The sequence below is a fragment of the Erythrolamprus reginae genome, chromosome 4 (genome assembly GCF_031021105.1).
Source record: "Erythrolamprus reginae isolate rEryReg1 chromosome 4, rEryReg1.hap1, whole genome shotgun sequence".
Taxonomy (NCBI): Eukaryota; Metazoa; Chordata; class Lepidosauria; order Squamata; family Dipsadidae; genus Erythrolamprus; species Erythrolamprus reginae.
Window position 1 is genome coordinate 70,167,118 of NC_091953.1, and position 17,564 is coordinate 70,184,681.

At 38.9% G+C, this 17,564-nt stretch overlaps 1 protein-coding gene across 6 annotated transcripts in view; it reads right to left on the minus strand.

Annotated features, from left to right (window-relative positions):
- Positions 1 to 907: 907 nt before the first annotated feature.
- The window catches only part of SYTL5 (synaptotagmin like 5), a 287,041-nt gene continuing 270,384 nt past the window's right edge, over positions 908 to 17,564 (minus strand). For 5 of the 6 annotated variants that reach the window (XM_070750583.1, XM_070750580.1, XM_070750584.1 and 2 more), the window contains 2 exons: positions 2,281 to 2,486; positions 908 to 1,108 (listed from right to left, as the gene is read on the minus strand). In XM_070750583.1, the coding sequence (XP_070606684.1) occupies positions 966 to 1,108; positions 2,281 to 2,486 (349 nt within the window). In that variant the 3' untranslated portion in view covers positions 908 to 965. Of the gene's footprint in view, positions 1,109 to 2,280; positions 2,487 to 9,002; positions 9,081 to 17,564 lie in introns of those variants that run through there. The other variant, XM_070750585.1, reaches the window with a different exon arrangement.

Genomic DNA, 17,564 nt, shown 5'->3' on the forward strand with positions numbered 1-17,564 from the left:
TGGGATTCGTGCAGCATAAGGTGGTCTCGGAGGTATTCTGGTCTGATGCCATAACTAAGTATTCATCTGTTAAATGGTTCTTAGATTTCTGCCTGGAGCTATTAACTGAAGGGAGAGAGAAGAAAAAAAAATCTCACTTTATTCACCCCCTCCCCCAGTTGTAAAGGGGCTAGAGTTTTTCTGCTGAGGAAATGGCTATGTGGTTACTTCTTTCCCCCCCCCTTTTACCTCCCTTTGGTTAATTATAAATGAGGAAGAACAGTTGATGTGTATGTGCGCTACTGGAATCGTTAGGCAGGCAGGCAGCCTTGACTATTCAGCGGTTTTACCAAACTCTACAAAGAGTTAACAGTTCTCACAAACTGATGGGAACCGGCTGAATCCCATCACTGCCTCTAACAGTTAACCCATGCCATTTTGTTTATGAGCAGGTAACTTGAGACCAACTCTTTATTATAGAATCTACTAGGAATCATTTGTAGATATCAGCCTGAAAAAATTAGGGACATACATAATTACTCCTAGAATGTGCCTCCAATCCTGGTGCTCATTTCCCAAGCTCATTAGACTTATTTGAAATGGGATTATAATGAACTAGTTTCAATGACTTTCCATTCATTTATCAATCAATCAATCAATCAATCAATCAATCAATCAATCAATCAATCAATCACTGATATTGTTTTCTGAGAAAACATTTTGAAATAATAAAGAAAAATATTTGAGCCATATTCTGTAGACAGTATTATATGACCTCATTCTAACAACTCAGCAAATCTTATCCATAGCATGAATGTAGGAAAGCGCTGAATGAATTCATAATCTATTTCATAAAATTTAAATTCAGAGTAAAAATAAACTTATGTTTAGATGTGCAAATCATGACAAGAGACCAGTCTCCATTACATCTTATTACAATTTAAAATTACACTATTGTAGTATTAGTCTTATGCAAACCATACTCCTCAGAGACTGAGTTTCCCCATGCTGGATCTCAGCATTAATACACCTTCTACAGAATCTCCAGGACAATCAATCATTCTTTGCCAAAGAAGTCGCTCTTCTCCTTGAGAATCCATCCAATCAACTTCTTTGCCATTGCTTATACCTGGAAAGTTACAAAGCACTCTGGTCAGCTGATCTTTTAATTTTTTTACATCAAACATTCATAACACATGAGTCTCCAGATTCATAAGAATTATAACAACTTATCAAACTGTTGTCTGTAGCTCTAATTTCTACCATTGGTACCATGTAAAATTCACAGCTTCATTTAAAATGAGCAATGAGCAATTAAACTTAATATCTTAATAATATCTATATTACAAACTGTTGCCCTTAATTCCTAGACAATTCTTATAAGAATAGTGGGATGGAGAATGAAATACTTTGAAAAATAAATCTAAAAACCCATTTGACTCTGGCCATCTTCTTTTTTAGTATTAATTATAGGACAAGAACTTAGCAGTCCTTTTTATTGGGGATTCTAATCAAATTTATTTGCTTCTTTTATTATTATTTTACTATTTATTTATTTATTCTTTTAGCTTTGCTTTTAGACAAACATCAGAATAAACATCACCATAAATATTTTTAATTCAGACTCAGACAATACCTTCTGGGTCAGCAATCCAAAATTTTGCAAAAGGCCTGAAAGCAATAATAAAAATTGGTTTTTCCTATCTGTTTTTTCCTATCATTTAAGAAATAGTGAGAGTGGGGATTTATCGATATGTTTATAATTAGATTTCTATACTTTCTTTCATTCAGAATAATAATAATAATAATAATAATAATAATAATAATAATAATTATTATTATTATTATTATTATTATTATTATTATTATTATTATTATTATTATTTATTAGATTTGTATGCTGCCGCTCTCCGAGAACTCGGAGGCAGCATATATAGTAAGCTTTCACTTATTTTCCTCCATAGCAGAGTTGGGCTGAGAATAAGTGAGTGGTCCAAAGTCAACCTCCATAAAAAAGCAAAGTCTAAAATCCAAGTCTTCTCCCTCCCAATCCAGCACCTTATGCATAGAGGGGCGCATTTAAATTCCTCAAAGCCCTGAATTTCCATTTCCCACATTTTTTACATCTTTTCTGGAAGCTATGGAAAATTTTCACTATGGGCCAAAGGCTGCAAGAAAAAGAGCTAAATAGGCCTCTCAAGCACTGATGTCCATTTCTAAATATGAAGAGTATTCTAAATATTTCATTTGTTACTCCCTTTCAATTCCATTCTATCAAAGGATAGGTCTATTCACACCTACCACTTCCAATACTCAAGCGAACACCACCCAGGAAAATGTTGCTGGCAAGAGACTCCTTGTCCCAAACAGTAAGTTCTACACAGACATTGTGTATATCTCTAGGGTTCAAGCCACTAAAACTGAACATATGATTCCAGTGGGGATTCACACTCTTTTTTATTACATGAGTTTTATACTTGGAAGATTTGTTGTCAGGAAGCAAGTATCTAAGAGAGAAAAGGAAGGAGAAAAATATAAGAACATGGAGGTTTGTTATGAAAGTCATAATAATTATAATTGAGATGATACTGATGCACCACTCAGCAGCTAGAATAGAATAGAATTCTTTATTGGCCAAGTGTGATTGGACACACAAGAAATTTGTCTTGGTGCATATGCTCTCAGTGTACATAAAAGAAAAAGATACATTTGTCAAGAATCATGTGGTACAACACTTAATTATTGTCATAGGGGTCAAATAAGCAATGAATAAATTATGTATAGAAAAAGCTATGAATAATTTATAGTCCTTCCCTCAAAGGAATAAACTGTAAAAAAGATTAATCATAAGAGATGGCCACTACAAGATTCATTGAGCCCTTTTGGAATTTTTTTACTTTCTTAAAACAAAACTCTGACATGGAACAATATTTTGATTTACAAATAATACATAGTCATATAAATTTATTTTTAAATTAGGATATTAGCATGTAGTAGATGAATTATAAATTGCACCAGGACAGCAAATGCAAGATTATGTTAGTTGAGATTAAGAGATACAATACTATATCCATATATATTGATGCTCCTTCAATATACCAGGGTGATCCTACAGAAAAAACATATAGCCCCTCCCTGGTACAAAGCTGAAGGGATCAGATCATATGTGTGTGTGTGTGTATTCTGCCGGCTTCTAGTACGAGCCTCCAATGAAAAGGAAATTGGTTCAAAACAGACACACACATGCAGTAGAATTCCAGTAAATGTCTTTTATCTCAACAAAAGAAAAGCAAAACTCCCTTTTAGAATTCAAACAGATTTCTTGTATAAACAAGGCAGTAATGGATTACAGTCTGATAACAAGGCAAGCAATAAATCAGCAATAAACCAGTACTGTGAAGTTTGTCACAAATACTGTTTGTTCCAGACATGGCAAAAACTTAGAAGGATTTCTTTTCTCAATCTCCGTGACTCCCAATGACTACGATCAGATAATCTCCACGCTGCTAAACCCGCACGCTGCCAATTTAACAGCAGCTCTAATTACGTGAGCCCCACCCAACCACAGGTGGATTCTTTATTGCTCGTAATATTTCTTCAGTTGTTCTCTCCTATGCATAACTCTACGCAATGCGTGGGTCTATCAATTCATCATCCGAATCTACCAAAGATAATGAAGATTGACTTCCTGGGCTGTCTGCCAAGCACCCCTCTTCCAAGTCACCCCCACCTTCTTCTTCCGAGGAAACTTCACTACCTGATTCTGTCGGCAATAAAACAGGCCTATGACATGTTGATGTTTCCCCTGCATCCACCTCCACATTCCTTGGGGAAGGAGCTGGGCCAGAGCTAACCACAACAATATATACATACATACATACATACATACATACATACATACATACATACATACATACATATATATAAAATGTTTTTGACAGGGAAAAAACCCATATATATATTTATATTATTAATTATATAATATAATTTATATACATACATACATACATACATACATACATACATACATACATATATACATACATACATACATACATACATATATATATATGATGGTCTTGGTATATTCTGGTTTCTTCCCGTGTAGGATTTGGAAATTTCTGGCGATGTTTCGACGAGGTCCCACTCGTCATCTTCAGGCTGGTGTTTCTGTCCTTGTTCTAGGGCGAACACAGCGAGACCTGAGCTGCCTTCCTTCTATAAATAGTGGTGGCTGGGTGTGGTTTGATGGCACAGCAATTGCCTGCTGTGTAGAAACTTCCTGGTGAGTCAGTGGGGTAACACCTGGGGTCGTTGATGTAGCTGAGGTATGCTGATTAGTTAATGATTGTGGATTAGGCGTGATATCCTGAGTAGTTGGAGCTTGCAGGTGGAATAACAACCCTGGGGCCTTGTAACAGGGAGCCCTTCTCTACCGAGAATTCAGAGCAGCAATGACAGAATGGGGAAAATTCTGGAGCCTGCACGGTCTTGGGCCAACCCTGGAGAACCCACTGGCGAACCATGGACATAGTCGGATCCCGGCTCGTCTCTTTTGCTACTTCGGAAGCAACTAACACTAGCAGGCCCTCAGTAAGAGCCAGAACTGACGAAGCCGGCGCAGGGTCCTCCAGGATATCTGGAATCAGCATGGCGCATCAGCATGGGCAATGTGTCGGCCCGGGTGGTACGAGAGGTGGTAGGAGTAATTGGCCAGAAAGATTATCCATCTCGACATGCAGGGGGAGAGAACTACTGGGTTCTGGCGATTTCCCGCCAGGAGCCCTAACAGGGGTTGATGATCGGTTACCAATTCAAAACTTCTCCCATAGAGATAATCATGAAACTGATGCACCCCCGCAATTAATGCCAACGCTTCCTTGTCAATTTGGCCAAAATTTTGCTCTGTCTTGGCGAGAGTTCTAGAAAAAAATGCTAACGGTGTCTCCGAGCCATTTGGGAGCCGATGACTGAGCACCGCTCCCACCCCAAACGGTGAAGCGTCACATGTAAGCACCAACGGCAAGGTTGGGGAACATTGAGTTAAGACGGTATTTGAGGTAAGTATGTCCTTCACGGCCGTAAAAGCGCCCACCTCTCTCGGTCCCCAATGCCATTTAGTCTTATTGTATAACAGGCAATGCAACGGCTCAACCACTGACACCTTATGAGGGATGAATACTGCATAAAAATTCAACAATCCCAAGAACGCTTGAAGCTCCACTTTGGACCGTGGAACTGGGGCTTCCCTAATTGCTCGCATCTTCTCGGGGGTTGGGTGAATGCCTTTACAATCCACTATGAACCCCAAGAACTCCACCCTCAGAACCCCGAACACACACTTATGCAGCTTCAGCTTCAGACAGTGTTCCCTCTAATTTTTTTTGGGGGGGGGGCGCGGAAAAGTATAGTGTCTGAGCGGCAGTCCCTTCGGGACTGGGCGGCACAGAAATAATAAATAAATAAATAAATAAACAAGCAAGCAAACAAATAAATAAAAAACCCACCCTGTTTTGCCTCAGAGAATTTCAAAATAAAATACTGTACTGTGTCTATAACAGTGAGCTCATAATAGGGCAACTCTATCAATATCAAAATGCCACTTAAATAGTTGAGCTAGTTTCAAACTAGATTTTGATTTTCTTTCTCTCTTCCTTACTCCCATTCTTTTTCTTTCTATTTTCCTTCCTCTCTTTTTTCTATTTGTTTCTCTCTCTTCCTCTCTTCCTCTCTCTCTCCTTCCCTCTCACTCTTTCCCTCTCAGCTTCTGGGCAGGTTTGGAAAACTCTGAGTTGATGATGATTTTTAAGTGAGCGATTGCTCACTGCTCAGCTTAGAGGGAACTATGGCTTCAGACCCATTTCCTGGAACTTAGTCAGGACCCTTCTTACCCTTGCCAATAACTCAGATTCCAAACAGGCGGATACCAATACGTCGTCGAAGTACGACACGGTCCCATCAATTCCATAGAGCATCGTGAATATTAATTGGCTGTCTTTTCTTGTAGGATGGAGAAGTTGCGTTGAGGATCCTCGTCGCCAGTAAAAAGTTGGACACCACTTGGTCGGAAACAATGCTTTTTTCAGAACGGTAAGGTACAACTCAACATGGCTCTGACATTTTAACAAGTTAAACCCTTTTATAGGTCCAGCTGGCTGAGGAGAGGACCAATAAGCTCCCTTAGTTTTTCCTGCTCCCGGCTGTCACTACCCATTTGTAACAGCCAATCAGGATTTGTTATTATCCACCAATACAGATCATCTCCAGGCAAATCCCGATTGTTTAGGTGGAGATGTAACAATTTGTACAGATGAAAGATGAATTAAATGTAGGAGACATTTGTCGCCATTACAACACAGACAGTAGACAATATACATTTTTCCCATCCCATAGGAGACAGAGATGTAACTGATGTGGATGATTTTTGTCCCCAACCAATGAGGATAAATCAGTGTCTGGAAGCTTATGAAAAGGGAGCTGTAAATAAAATAGATATAGTTGTTGATGATAAGGGAAGTGGAGTAGCCATTTATGCTGAGGGAAGTCTAAAAACAACACTAATTCAAAATACATGTAAAGATCTGGAGACTCTCTGGGTTTGCATGCAAAACAAAGAGGGTTCTGTCATTAGAATTGGGGTGATCTATAGGCCTCCAGGGCAATCTGAGGAATATTTTTTTTTAAATTTGTTTTGATTGATTTTAACAAGTTTAATATACACACAACATAAAACAGTGCATAGTGAAAAGTGCCCACCACCCCGATACACACACCTACCTCACCACCAAATTGGGGGTGTTTCTTATATAACCCATTTTGACCCAAGAGCAATATATCTTTTTATATATTATAGAGTGATTCCAATTTATTTCTTGTAGCTTGATCTTGCATTCTACTCGTTATATATTGCATTACCTTGTCCCACCGTCCCATCAGTTGTCTCAATTCAGTTTCATTATCCAAATTTATCATTTTATCCATAATTTCAAATTAAATATGGTCCACCATGTACTTATACCAGTTTTGCATTGTCCATTTTGTCACATCCTTCCAACCCAAAACTATTACAGCTTGAGCGCTTTCTATTGCTGCTTGTTTTATTTCTCTAAATTCTCCCATCGCGTTGCTTTTAACTAATATTGCTATTTCCTTAGTGATTGTCTATTGTATATTTAACATTCTATTAATGTCCTCTTGCACTTTTTGCCAAAATTCCTGCACTATCGGGCATTCTCAAAACATATGCATAAACACTTCTTTATCTTGACACCCGTGCCAACAATTACCCCTGACCTTCTGCTGAAAGTGTGTGAGTTGAACAGGAGAATAATACCACTTATGTAACATTTTCCTTCTCATTTCCCCAATTCTTGTATTCTTAATTTTCCTTATATTTTCTACTGTATTTTCCATCTCTTGTACCTCTACTTGTATCTCATTTTGCCACCATTTAGTCAGTCCTTGAATCATGTCCCCCTGACTGCACTAGCAACTTATATATATTGGTTGTGTGTGCCTTTATACCCTCACTTTTTTCTCTTATTATTTTCTCTAACCCTGTCTCCTCCCTCAATACTACTTCTTTATTCTCCCTTTCATTGAGATATTTACATATTGCATTTATTTGTAGCCATCTTCCCTTACCTAACCACCATTCTATAGGGTTTCTACTTGGCCTGCCATCCTTCTCATATAACTATTCTACCTTAGTAATCGCTCTTCCCTTCAACTCTCCTATAATCCTATTTAAATTCGTTTAATTATCTCTATTTATTACATAAAGCGATGACAGTTTAGATTTATATAATCCTATTTTCCCCTGCCATTTTTTCCAAATTTCCATAGTCCCTTTCATGGGACCTATTAATTTACCTAAGTTGCTCCTATTCCACTTTGTAAAAATTAATTCTCTATTCTTCATCCCGTTTATCTGTTTTTCCAATTTAACCCATTTGTTTTCACATAATTGCAACTCCATTAACCTTTCCATTTGAAAAGCTTCCCTATACAACACCAAAAAAGGAACTTCCCATTCCTCCTCTTTTTTGTTCGCAATTAACCACTTTTTCTCTTATATTCTTCAATCCAATAATTAAGTTTTTTTGTCCCACTCTTTAAACTTAAATGTTGATAGCCCCCCTGACAGCACCTGAAATAGGTACATCATTTTGGGAACTATCATCATTTTTAAAGCTCTTATTTTAGAGATTCTCCTTAGCTTTTTCTCTTTCCAGCCCCTCATCTGTTTCAACATTTTCCTCCATATTAATCTATAATTCACCTCTTCAATTTTTGCTGGGTTTCTCAGTAACCAAATTCACAAATATTTAATTTTTTTAGTTCTAATTTCAACCCTGATTCTATCCTAATTTCTATCTGCTCTCTCGGACCTGTATTTAAACACATAATCTCTGATTTTTCCATATTAACCGATAGTCCCGATTCTTATTTAAACTCTTGTAAAATATTTCTTATACCTTTAATCATCTCCATCGGGGTTTGGGTCAATATAATTGCATCATCTGCAAATAAGTTTAATTTCATTTCCAATTCCTCTATTTTATATCCTTTCCAAGTGTTATTTTGTCTTATCCTATTAGCTAAAATCTCTAATGCTATTACAAATAATTTTGGAGATAAAGAACATCCCTGCTTGGTGCCATTTAATAGTTTAATTCTCTGCGTTCTTTGTCCATTCACCCTTATATATGCTTCATTCCCTTTTTAAATCTCTTTTATAGTTTCACAAAATTTATCCCCCATATTTAGTTCCTTACATAATTTATATAAAAAATATGGTTAACTTTATCAAAAGCTTTATACACATCTAATTTCAAAATTCCCAATTTCCTTTTAGTAGCGGTAGCATGGTGCATCACATTTATTACATTTCTAATTGGTTCACTTATTTTCCTTCCCTTCACAAATCCATATTGATCCTCTTCAATTATTTTTGGTAAAATATTTTCTAGTCTATTTGCCAATATTTTCATAAATATTTTATAATATTGATTTGCCAAACTGATAGGATGGTAGGATCCAGGCTCTCTTAAATCTCGATCCATCTTCGGGATAGTAACAATCTCTGAAAGCTTCCATGTCTGTGGGATATCAGGATTCAACAATATATTATGAAACAGTTTCCCTAAATGCGGCAACTATACATTGATATAAGTTTTATAAAATTCCCCTGTAAAACCATCTGGGCCGGTGCTTTGGCTTGTTTTAACCCTTTAATTACTCTAGCAATTTCATCTTGTGTAATTTCTGCATTCAATATTTGTTTATCTTCTTCACTTACTATTTTCCCGATATTGAGGACTCCTATCTTAACCTGCTCCTCTTTATACAAATCCTCATAATATTTTCTCATTATCTTCTCTAGCTGCTCTTTACCATATCTAACCTCTCCACTAGAGTCTCTCGGTGCTAATATACATGATTTTTCTTTCCTCTTCTTCAAATATCTGGCCATTTGCTGCATTGATTTTGTCCCCCAGCTCAATGTTTTTTGTCGCATCGTCATTCTCATCTTATTTATTTATTTATTTATTTATTACTTAGATTTGTATGCCGCCCCTCTCCGAAGACTCGGGGCGGCTCACAACACGTGGAAACAAATCATAAATAATCTGACAATTTAAAATATTAAAGATTTTAAAAAGACCCCATATACTAACAGACATACACACAAGCATACCATACATAAATTAGACATGCCCAGGGGAAGATGTTTCAGTTCCCCAATGCCTGACGGCAAAGGTGGGTTTTAAGGAGTTTACGGAAGGCAGGAAGAGTAGGGGCAGTTCTAATCTCCGGGGGGAGTTGGTTCCAGAGGGCCGGTGCCGCCACAGAGAAGGCTCTTCCCCTGGGGCCCGCCAACCGACATTGTTTAGTTGACGGGACCCGGAGAAGGCCCACTCTGTGGGACCTAATCGGTCGCTGGGATTCGTGCGGCAGGAGGCGGTCTCGGAGATATTCTGGTCCAATGCCATGAAGGGCTTTAAAGGTCATAACCAACACTTTGAATTGTGACCGGAAACTGATCGGCAACCAATGCAGACTGCGGAGTGATGGTGAAACATGGGCATACCTACGTAAGCCCATGACTGCTCTCGCAGCTGCATTCTGCACGATCTGAAGTTTCTGAACACTTTTCAAAGGTAGCCCCATGTAGAGAGCATTACAGTAGTCGAACCTCGAGGTGATGAGGGCATGAGTGACTGTGAGCAATGAGTCCCGGTCCAGATAGGGCCGCAACTGGTGCACCAGGCGAACCTGGGCAAACGCCCCCCTCGCCACAGCTGAGATGTTTTTCTAATGAGAGCTGTGGATCGAGGAGGACACCCAAGTTGCGGACCCTCTCTGAGGGGGTCAATAATTCCCCCCTCAGGGTGATGGACGGACCGATGGAGTTGTCCTTGGGAGGCAAAACCCACAGCCACTCCGTCTTATCCGGGTTGAGCTTGAGTCTGTTGACACCCATCCAGGCCCCAACAGCCTCCAGGCACCGGCACATCACTTCCACCGCTTCGTGGTTCCATTGGATCTCCTCATACACCATCAATTGTTTCTTTTTCAATTTCAATAAACTATTCCAATCCCTACTTTTAGTTAATCTTAGCTGCTCTTGTATCAATTCAATTTCCCTTATCTTCATTTCCCTTTCTCTACCCTACCTCTTCCTAATATCATTGTCCCCTCATAAAGGCCCCTCATAAAGGCCTTACATGCATCCCACACAATTGATTGTTTAATACCACCCACATTATTAATTCTAAAATATTCACATAACTCAGTCTGCAATTTATCTTTATCTTGTTCACTAGCAGTTACAACTGCATTATATCTCCAAATTCTTTGATTTTGTTCCTGACCTATTTCCAATTCTGCCAATAGTGGGGCATGATCTAATAACCAAATACTTTTAATATCTACTTTTAAAACTTGTATATTGCCCCCCTATTCATTAATATATAATCAATGCAGCTACATGTATGATATCTTGCTGAATAATATGTACCTCTATTTGAAATATGTGCATGAAGATCCACCATATTAAGTCTATTTAAATGTAACGTCCTACTATTTCCAATCCCATTTGTTAATTGCATATTAAAATCTCCTGCCAAAACAGTTGAGCCCTCCATTAAAGTTATCTAACTTCCTCTCAATATTTATTATAAATTGTTTTGTTTTGATATTCGGGGCATAAATTGCTGCTAATGTCAACTTCTTTTGATTAATTTTCCCTTTAACAAATAACCACCTTCCTTCTCTATCTTTCTGAACTCCAACCTCTTCGAAAGGAACCCTCTGATGAATAAGAATCATCGTACTTGTACTATTTTGCATTCCTCTAGATTCATATACCCATTTCCAATTCCTATCATTAATCAATTTATCCCTTCCTCCCCGTCTTTTATGTGTTTCTGTCAAAATCATAATATCCACCTTATGTTGCTTAGCCATCCTTAATATCCTAAACCATCTAAAATCTGATCCCAAACCATTCACATTTAAAACCATTATCTTACACTCAATCATAATATACCAAAATAACCCTTTCACCCTCTTGTTTTGCCCTTGGTTTAATTTTTCCCCTTTCTTTACCACTGTCAACCCCCCCCAACGTGCCTCCCCCCCATGCTCCCCCCACCAAAAGGGGGGAGGAGCAGAAAAACCCTTGTCCAATTATGAGGCACATTCTCTTGATTGTGTTCCCACACTACTGCGCTCCACTTTCAACCACTTTTAAATGTAATAAAAGAGAAAAATTCCCCTCCCACCCTCCCTTCTCATTTAGATAATTCCTTCTTTAATTTCTTTAACTTCCCCCCCCCCCTTAAACTTCCCTCACAGAATAACAGATACACTACATTCCAAAGACATCTCCGAAAAAAAGGGGGAGCCAACAAGGTCACTTTTTCGCTTTCTTCTCACGCTGAGCTCTTGTTTTCCTCTGCTCACTTCTAATGGCCTCCACCTGTCCAGTTAACTCCTTCAGCTGCTCTTCCCTTTGTCTTTCCTCCTTGTCTGGAATACTACAACCGCTGAAAAGATCTTCTCCTTCTTCTGTTTCTTTTGTCTCACCCATAGCTCCTTGTGCTCCAGCTTCTTCAAACCCAATCCCCAGTTGATCCAATAATGCCTTTCCCTCCTCCAATATATGTGCTCTGTACATCTTATTTTCTTGGAACACCAAAATAGCAGCCTGAAACCCCCAAGTAAACCTTTTTCCACTTTGATATAAACGGCTTGAAATTGGGCGTAAGGCAGCTCTCGTTCTCAAGGTTTCCCAAGAGAGATGCCTAACAACTCTTATCTCCTCCCCATCTTGTTTAAGGCTGGCACAACTTTTCAAAGACTTGTAAACAATCTCCGCTTTTTTTTCACTGGCCAAAGCCATAACAATGTCTCTTTGCCTCTCCCTGTTTCTGCATGGGGCAGCCCAATGGACACGTATTATATCATCAGAACCAACTTGGACACCAGCTTGCTTATTAATCCAACCAGTCACTGCTTCATTTAAATTTGAGCCTGAAGCAAAGTCTGATCTGAACCCACGTAGACGTAAATTTCTTCTCCGTTGAGGGTCCTCCAGATTAGCAATTCTATAATTCATTTGTTTAATTATTTCTTCCTGATCCTTCACTTGTTTTTCAACTTTCTGAATTTTTCCAGTAGTTACGCCAGCCTCTTTTTAAACCAATTTTACATCTGAAGCCAGATTTCCCAGTGCTGACTCCACTGTAATAAATCTCTGCTCAAATCCTGAAACAATATCTAACAATCTATCCAACTTTTTTTCAATTTTCCCAAGGCTTGTGTCACCACCTTCCGCCATTTTATAATTTATTGTACTCACTTTATCACTCACTTCGTTATAGCGAAAGAATCCCCATCTTTGCTTAAAACTATAAATCTTTAGATTCTCTTTGATGTCCTGTGGATTCTTTTTCCCTCTGTTTTTCATCAAGAAGGATTTATTGTATTTTGAGAGAGAGATTTCCCTTTACATAATAAATCACCACGGAGCTCAAGGCAGAGTGCCTAGAAAAACCTTCGGCACATGCGCAATTGGTAATCTGAGGAATATGACAACAAGATGGTGGATGAAATTATCTAAATGGCAATAAAGGGAGATATTGTGGTTATGGGTGATTTCAACATGCCTGATGTTGACTGGAATATCCCCAGTGCCCTTACATGTCAAAGTAAGAATATAGTAGAGGCCTTTACAGGAGCAGCTCTGGCACAGCTGGTTAAGACACAGACTAGAGGGAGAATATTCTAGATTTAGTTTTTACTAAATTGGGAATTGGGTTTACTAAATTGGGAATTGGTTTTCAGAGGAGAAAATTTAGGTTGCAGTGACCATTTATGTTTGTGGTTTGATGTAAAAACTGATTGTGAGCAATCCTATACTGCAACCAAAGTATTGGATTTCAGAAAAACAAATTTTAATGCAATGGGGGAATATTTAAATAATGAATTAAAGGGGAGCGATAAAATGGCAGGATCAAACACCCAGTGGACTGTATTAAAAAAGGCCATCTTAAAAGCCACTAGACTGTATGTAAGGCAAATAACTAAAGGTAAAAGGAAGAAGAAACCGCTATGGTTTAGCAATGATGTAAGGGCTATAGTCAATGAAAAAAAAGGCTGCCTATGGGAGGTATAAAGAGTCTGGAAGTATAGCTGGTAGAGAGGTGTATAAAATGAGACAGAAGGAGGCGAAACAGATAATATATGCTGCTAAAGCCTCAAAAGAGGAAGAAATTGCCAAATCTGTAAAGAAGGGGGATAAAACCTTCTTCAGATATATTAGTGATAGGAAGAAGAAAAACTGCAGCATCACGAAGCATAGTACCGGCAATAATACATACATTGATGGGAATAATGAGGTCGCTGACCATTTCAATAGCTACTTCTGTTCAATTTTCTCAAAAGACATCTTACAATATAATACTATAGATAGATATAGCATTGCTCCCAGCTGTACGGATTTAGCTCCAGTGATCTTTGAAGCCGATGTCTTAGAAGAACTTGAACCATTAAAGATAAATAAGGCAATGGGTCCAGATGGCATCCACCCCAGATTTCTTAAAGAACTCAGATTTGTCATTGCTACCCCACTGACTGATTTGTTTAACCAATCCCTGTTAACAGGAGATGTTCCTGAGGATTGGAGAATGGCCAGTGTTGTGCCTATCCACAAGAAGGGCAGTAGACAAGAAGCTGGTAACTACAGGCCAGTTAGCTTGACATCAGTTGTAGTTAAAATGATGGAGACTCTACTCAAAAAGAGGATAGATCAGCACCTAAAAGCAATAACTTATTGGACCCAAATCAGCATGGCTTTACTGAAGGCAAATCATGTCAGACTAATCTCACTTATTTCTTTGACTATGTCACAAAGGTGTTGGATGAAGGTGGTGCTGTGGATATTGCCTATCTGGACTTCAGCAAAGCCTTTGATATGGTTCCACATAATGAACTGACAGATAAATTAGTGATGTTTGGACTTAATCCCTGGATAGTTCAGTGGATTTGCAGCTGGCTAAAGCATAGACATCAGAGAGTTGTTGTTAATGGCGAGTATTCTGAGCAGATACAGGTTACAAGCGGTGTGCCACAAGGGTCTGTTCTGGGTCCTATTCTTTTTAATATGTTTGTGAGTGACATAGGGGGAGGTTTGGTAGGGAAGGTTTGCCTATTTGCCGATGACTCTAACCTGTGCAATAGGGTTGATATTCCTGGAGGTGTCTGTAATATGGTAAATGATTTAGCATTACTAGATAAATGATCAAAGCAATGGAAACTGCAGTTTAATGTTTCCAAATGTAAAAAAATGCACTTGGGGAAAAGAAATCCTCAATCTGAGTATTGTATTGGCAGTTCTGTGTTAGCAAAAACCTCAGAAGAGAAGGATTTAGGAGTAGTGATTTCTGACAGTCTCAAAATGGGAGAGCAGTGTGGTCAGGCTGTAGGAAAAGCAAGTAGGATGCTTGGCTGCATAGCTAGAGGTATAACAAGCAGGAAGAGGGAGATTGTGATCCCGCTATGTAGAGCGCTGGTGAGACCACATTTGGAATACTGTGTTCAGTTCTGGAGACCTCACCTACAAAAAGATATTGACAAAATTGAACGGGTCCAAAGACAGGCTACAAGAATGGTGGAAGGTCTTAAGCATAAAACGTATCAGGAAAGAATTAATGAACTCAATCTGTATAGTCTGGAGCAGTGATTTTCAACCTTTTTTGAGCCGCGGCACATTTTTTACATTTACAAAATCCTGGGGCACACCACCAACCAAAATGACATAAATAAATAAATGAATGAATGAATGAATGAATAAATAAATAAAATAAATAAAATAAATAAAATAAATAAAATAAATAAAATAAATAAAATAAATAAAATAAATAAAATAAATAAAATAAATAAAATAAATAAAATAAATAAAATAAATAAAATAAATAAAATAAATAAAATAAATAAAATAAATAAAATAAATAAAATAAACAAAATAAACAAAATAAACAAAATAAACAAAATAAACAAAATAAACAAAATAAACAAAATAAACAAAATAAACAAAATAAACAAAATAAACAAAATAAACAAAATAAACAAAATAAATAAAATAAATAAATAACCCCCTCATATATACAATCCCATGTAACATCTCCTTATAAATACAGTCAATCATCAATCATCCCTCCGCAAATTTATACCACTGTCTCATTTCTGGGTACTTCTCCTGTCTTTCCCCCTTTTCTCTCTCATGTTCCTCATTTCTCTCTCTTCCTCCCTTTTCCCCTCATTCTCCCTCTCATTTCTCCTCTTTTTCCATCCCTGTCTCTCTCTCCCCCCCTTAAGTGTGTGTGTGTATATACACTCAAACTATTTCCAAAACCAGGTGAGGGCTGGGTTTTTTCCCCTCTTTTATTCTTTTCAAAAACAGGTGAGGGCTGGGGGGGTTTTTCTTATTATTTGGGTGCTTTTTACCATATGCTTCAAGAATCACCTCTCTCTCTCTTTTGTTTCTCTCTCCTCTCATTCTCTGCCTCAATCATTTTCTCATTTCTCCTTTTTTCTCCCCTTTTTGTTCTCATTTCTCTCTCTCTCTCTCTCCTTTCCTCTCCCTATCTCTTGCTTCCTCTCTCTCCTCTTTTTTCTCTCTCTCTTTCTCTCTCGTGCACCACACCGGCAACAGAGAGAGAAAGAGAGAGCGAGAGCGGAGAGAGAGTGGAGGGCGGCTTGCCGGTCCGCGGCCCCCTGGATCAGCGGCCCCGCATGGCCCCACCACAGACTCCGCGGTTGCCTTTGCCTCCACCCAAGAGGCAGTAGCCACATTCACCCCTTCGCCCTCCCAGGTGTCCATGGTGCTCAGCGCCCGGCCATTCGCCGCCGCCACCTCTGCCTCCCGCTACCCCGCCCGACTTTTACCTGCAGGAACGGGTGGCCAGGCACCATGAAGGGGGGCGCTTGAAGGCCACCACGGCGCCGTTATTGTCATCAAGGCGCAAAGCCACGCAGTCCCGGATCGCTCGCTTCTCCGGCCAGCAAGCCGGCTGCCTGGGAAAGCGGCGCACTTTTTAAACGCACGCTTTTAAAATGCGGCGCTTTCCTGGGCAGCCGGCTTTGCTGGCCGGAGAAGCGAGCGATCCGGGACTGCGTGGCTTTGCGCCACTTCAAAAATTTCTGCGGGAGGGGGGGTTTCATAATGGCTGTGTGGGCGCATGCCCACGCAGCTTAGAAGCAACAGTGGCCGGCGCCCTCCCACCGGGCCCCAAAAGCTCACTTGTCATCACCGGGAAGCTCCAGCCAGGCCGGGCTCGCGGCACACCTGACCATGTCCCGTGGCACACTAGTGTGCCGCAGCACACTGGTTGGGAAACACTGGTCTGGAGGACAGAAGGAAAAGGGGGGACATCATCGAAACATTTAAATATGTTATAGGGTTAAGTAAGGTTCAGGAGGGAAGTGTTTTTAATAGGAAAGTGAACACAAGAACAAGGGGACACAATCTGAAGTTAGTTGGGGGAAAGATCAAAAGCAACATGAGAAAATATTATTTTACTGAAAGAGTAGTAGATCCTTGGAACAAACTTCCAGCAGACATGGTTGGTAAATCCACAGTAACTGAATTTAAACATGCCTGGGATAAACATATATCCATCCCAAGATATAATACAGGAAATAGTATAAGGGAAGACTAGATGGACCACGAGGTCTTTTTCTGCCATCAATCTTCTATGTTTCTATATAGAACATGGTCAAAAATTGATATGGCCAGGGCTAATATAGAGCTGATAAACGAAATAACTGATACTGAAATATTGTCAATTGTCTGGGCCAATCACAATCCTCTGTGCTTACAATGGAGAGTCTTTGAAGAAAGGTGGCATACAAATCTAAATAATAATAATAATAATAATAATAACAACAACAACAATAATAATTAAAAAAAACAAAATAACAATGGACATTAAACCAAACTGTAACTAGGGATAAAAACTATATTAAAAAGATGGCAAAGGAATTAACTATCTTTCTCAAAATAAACAACAGCGAAA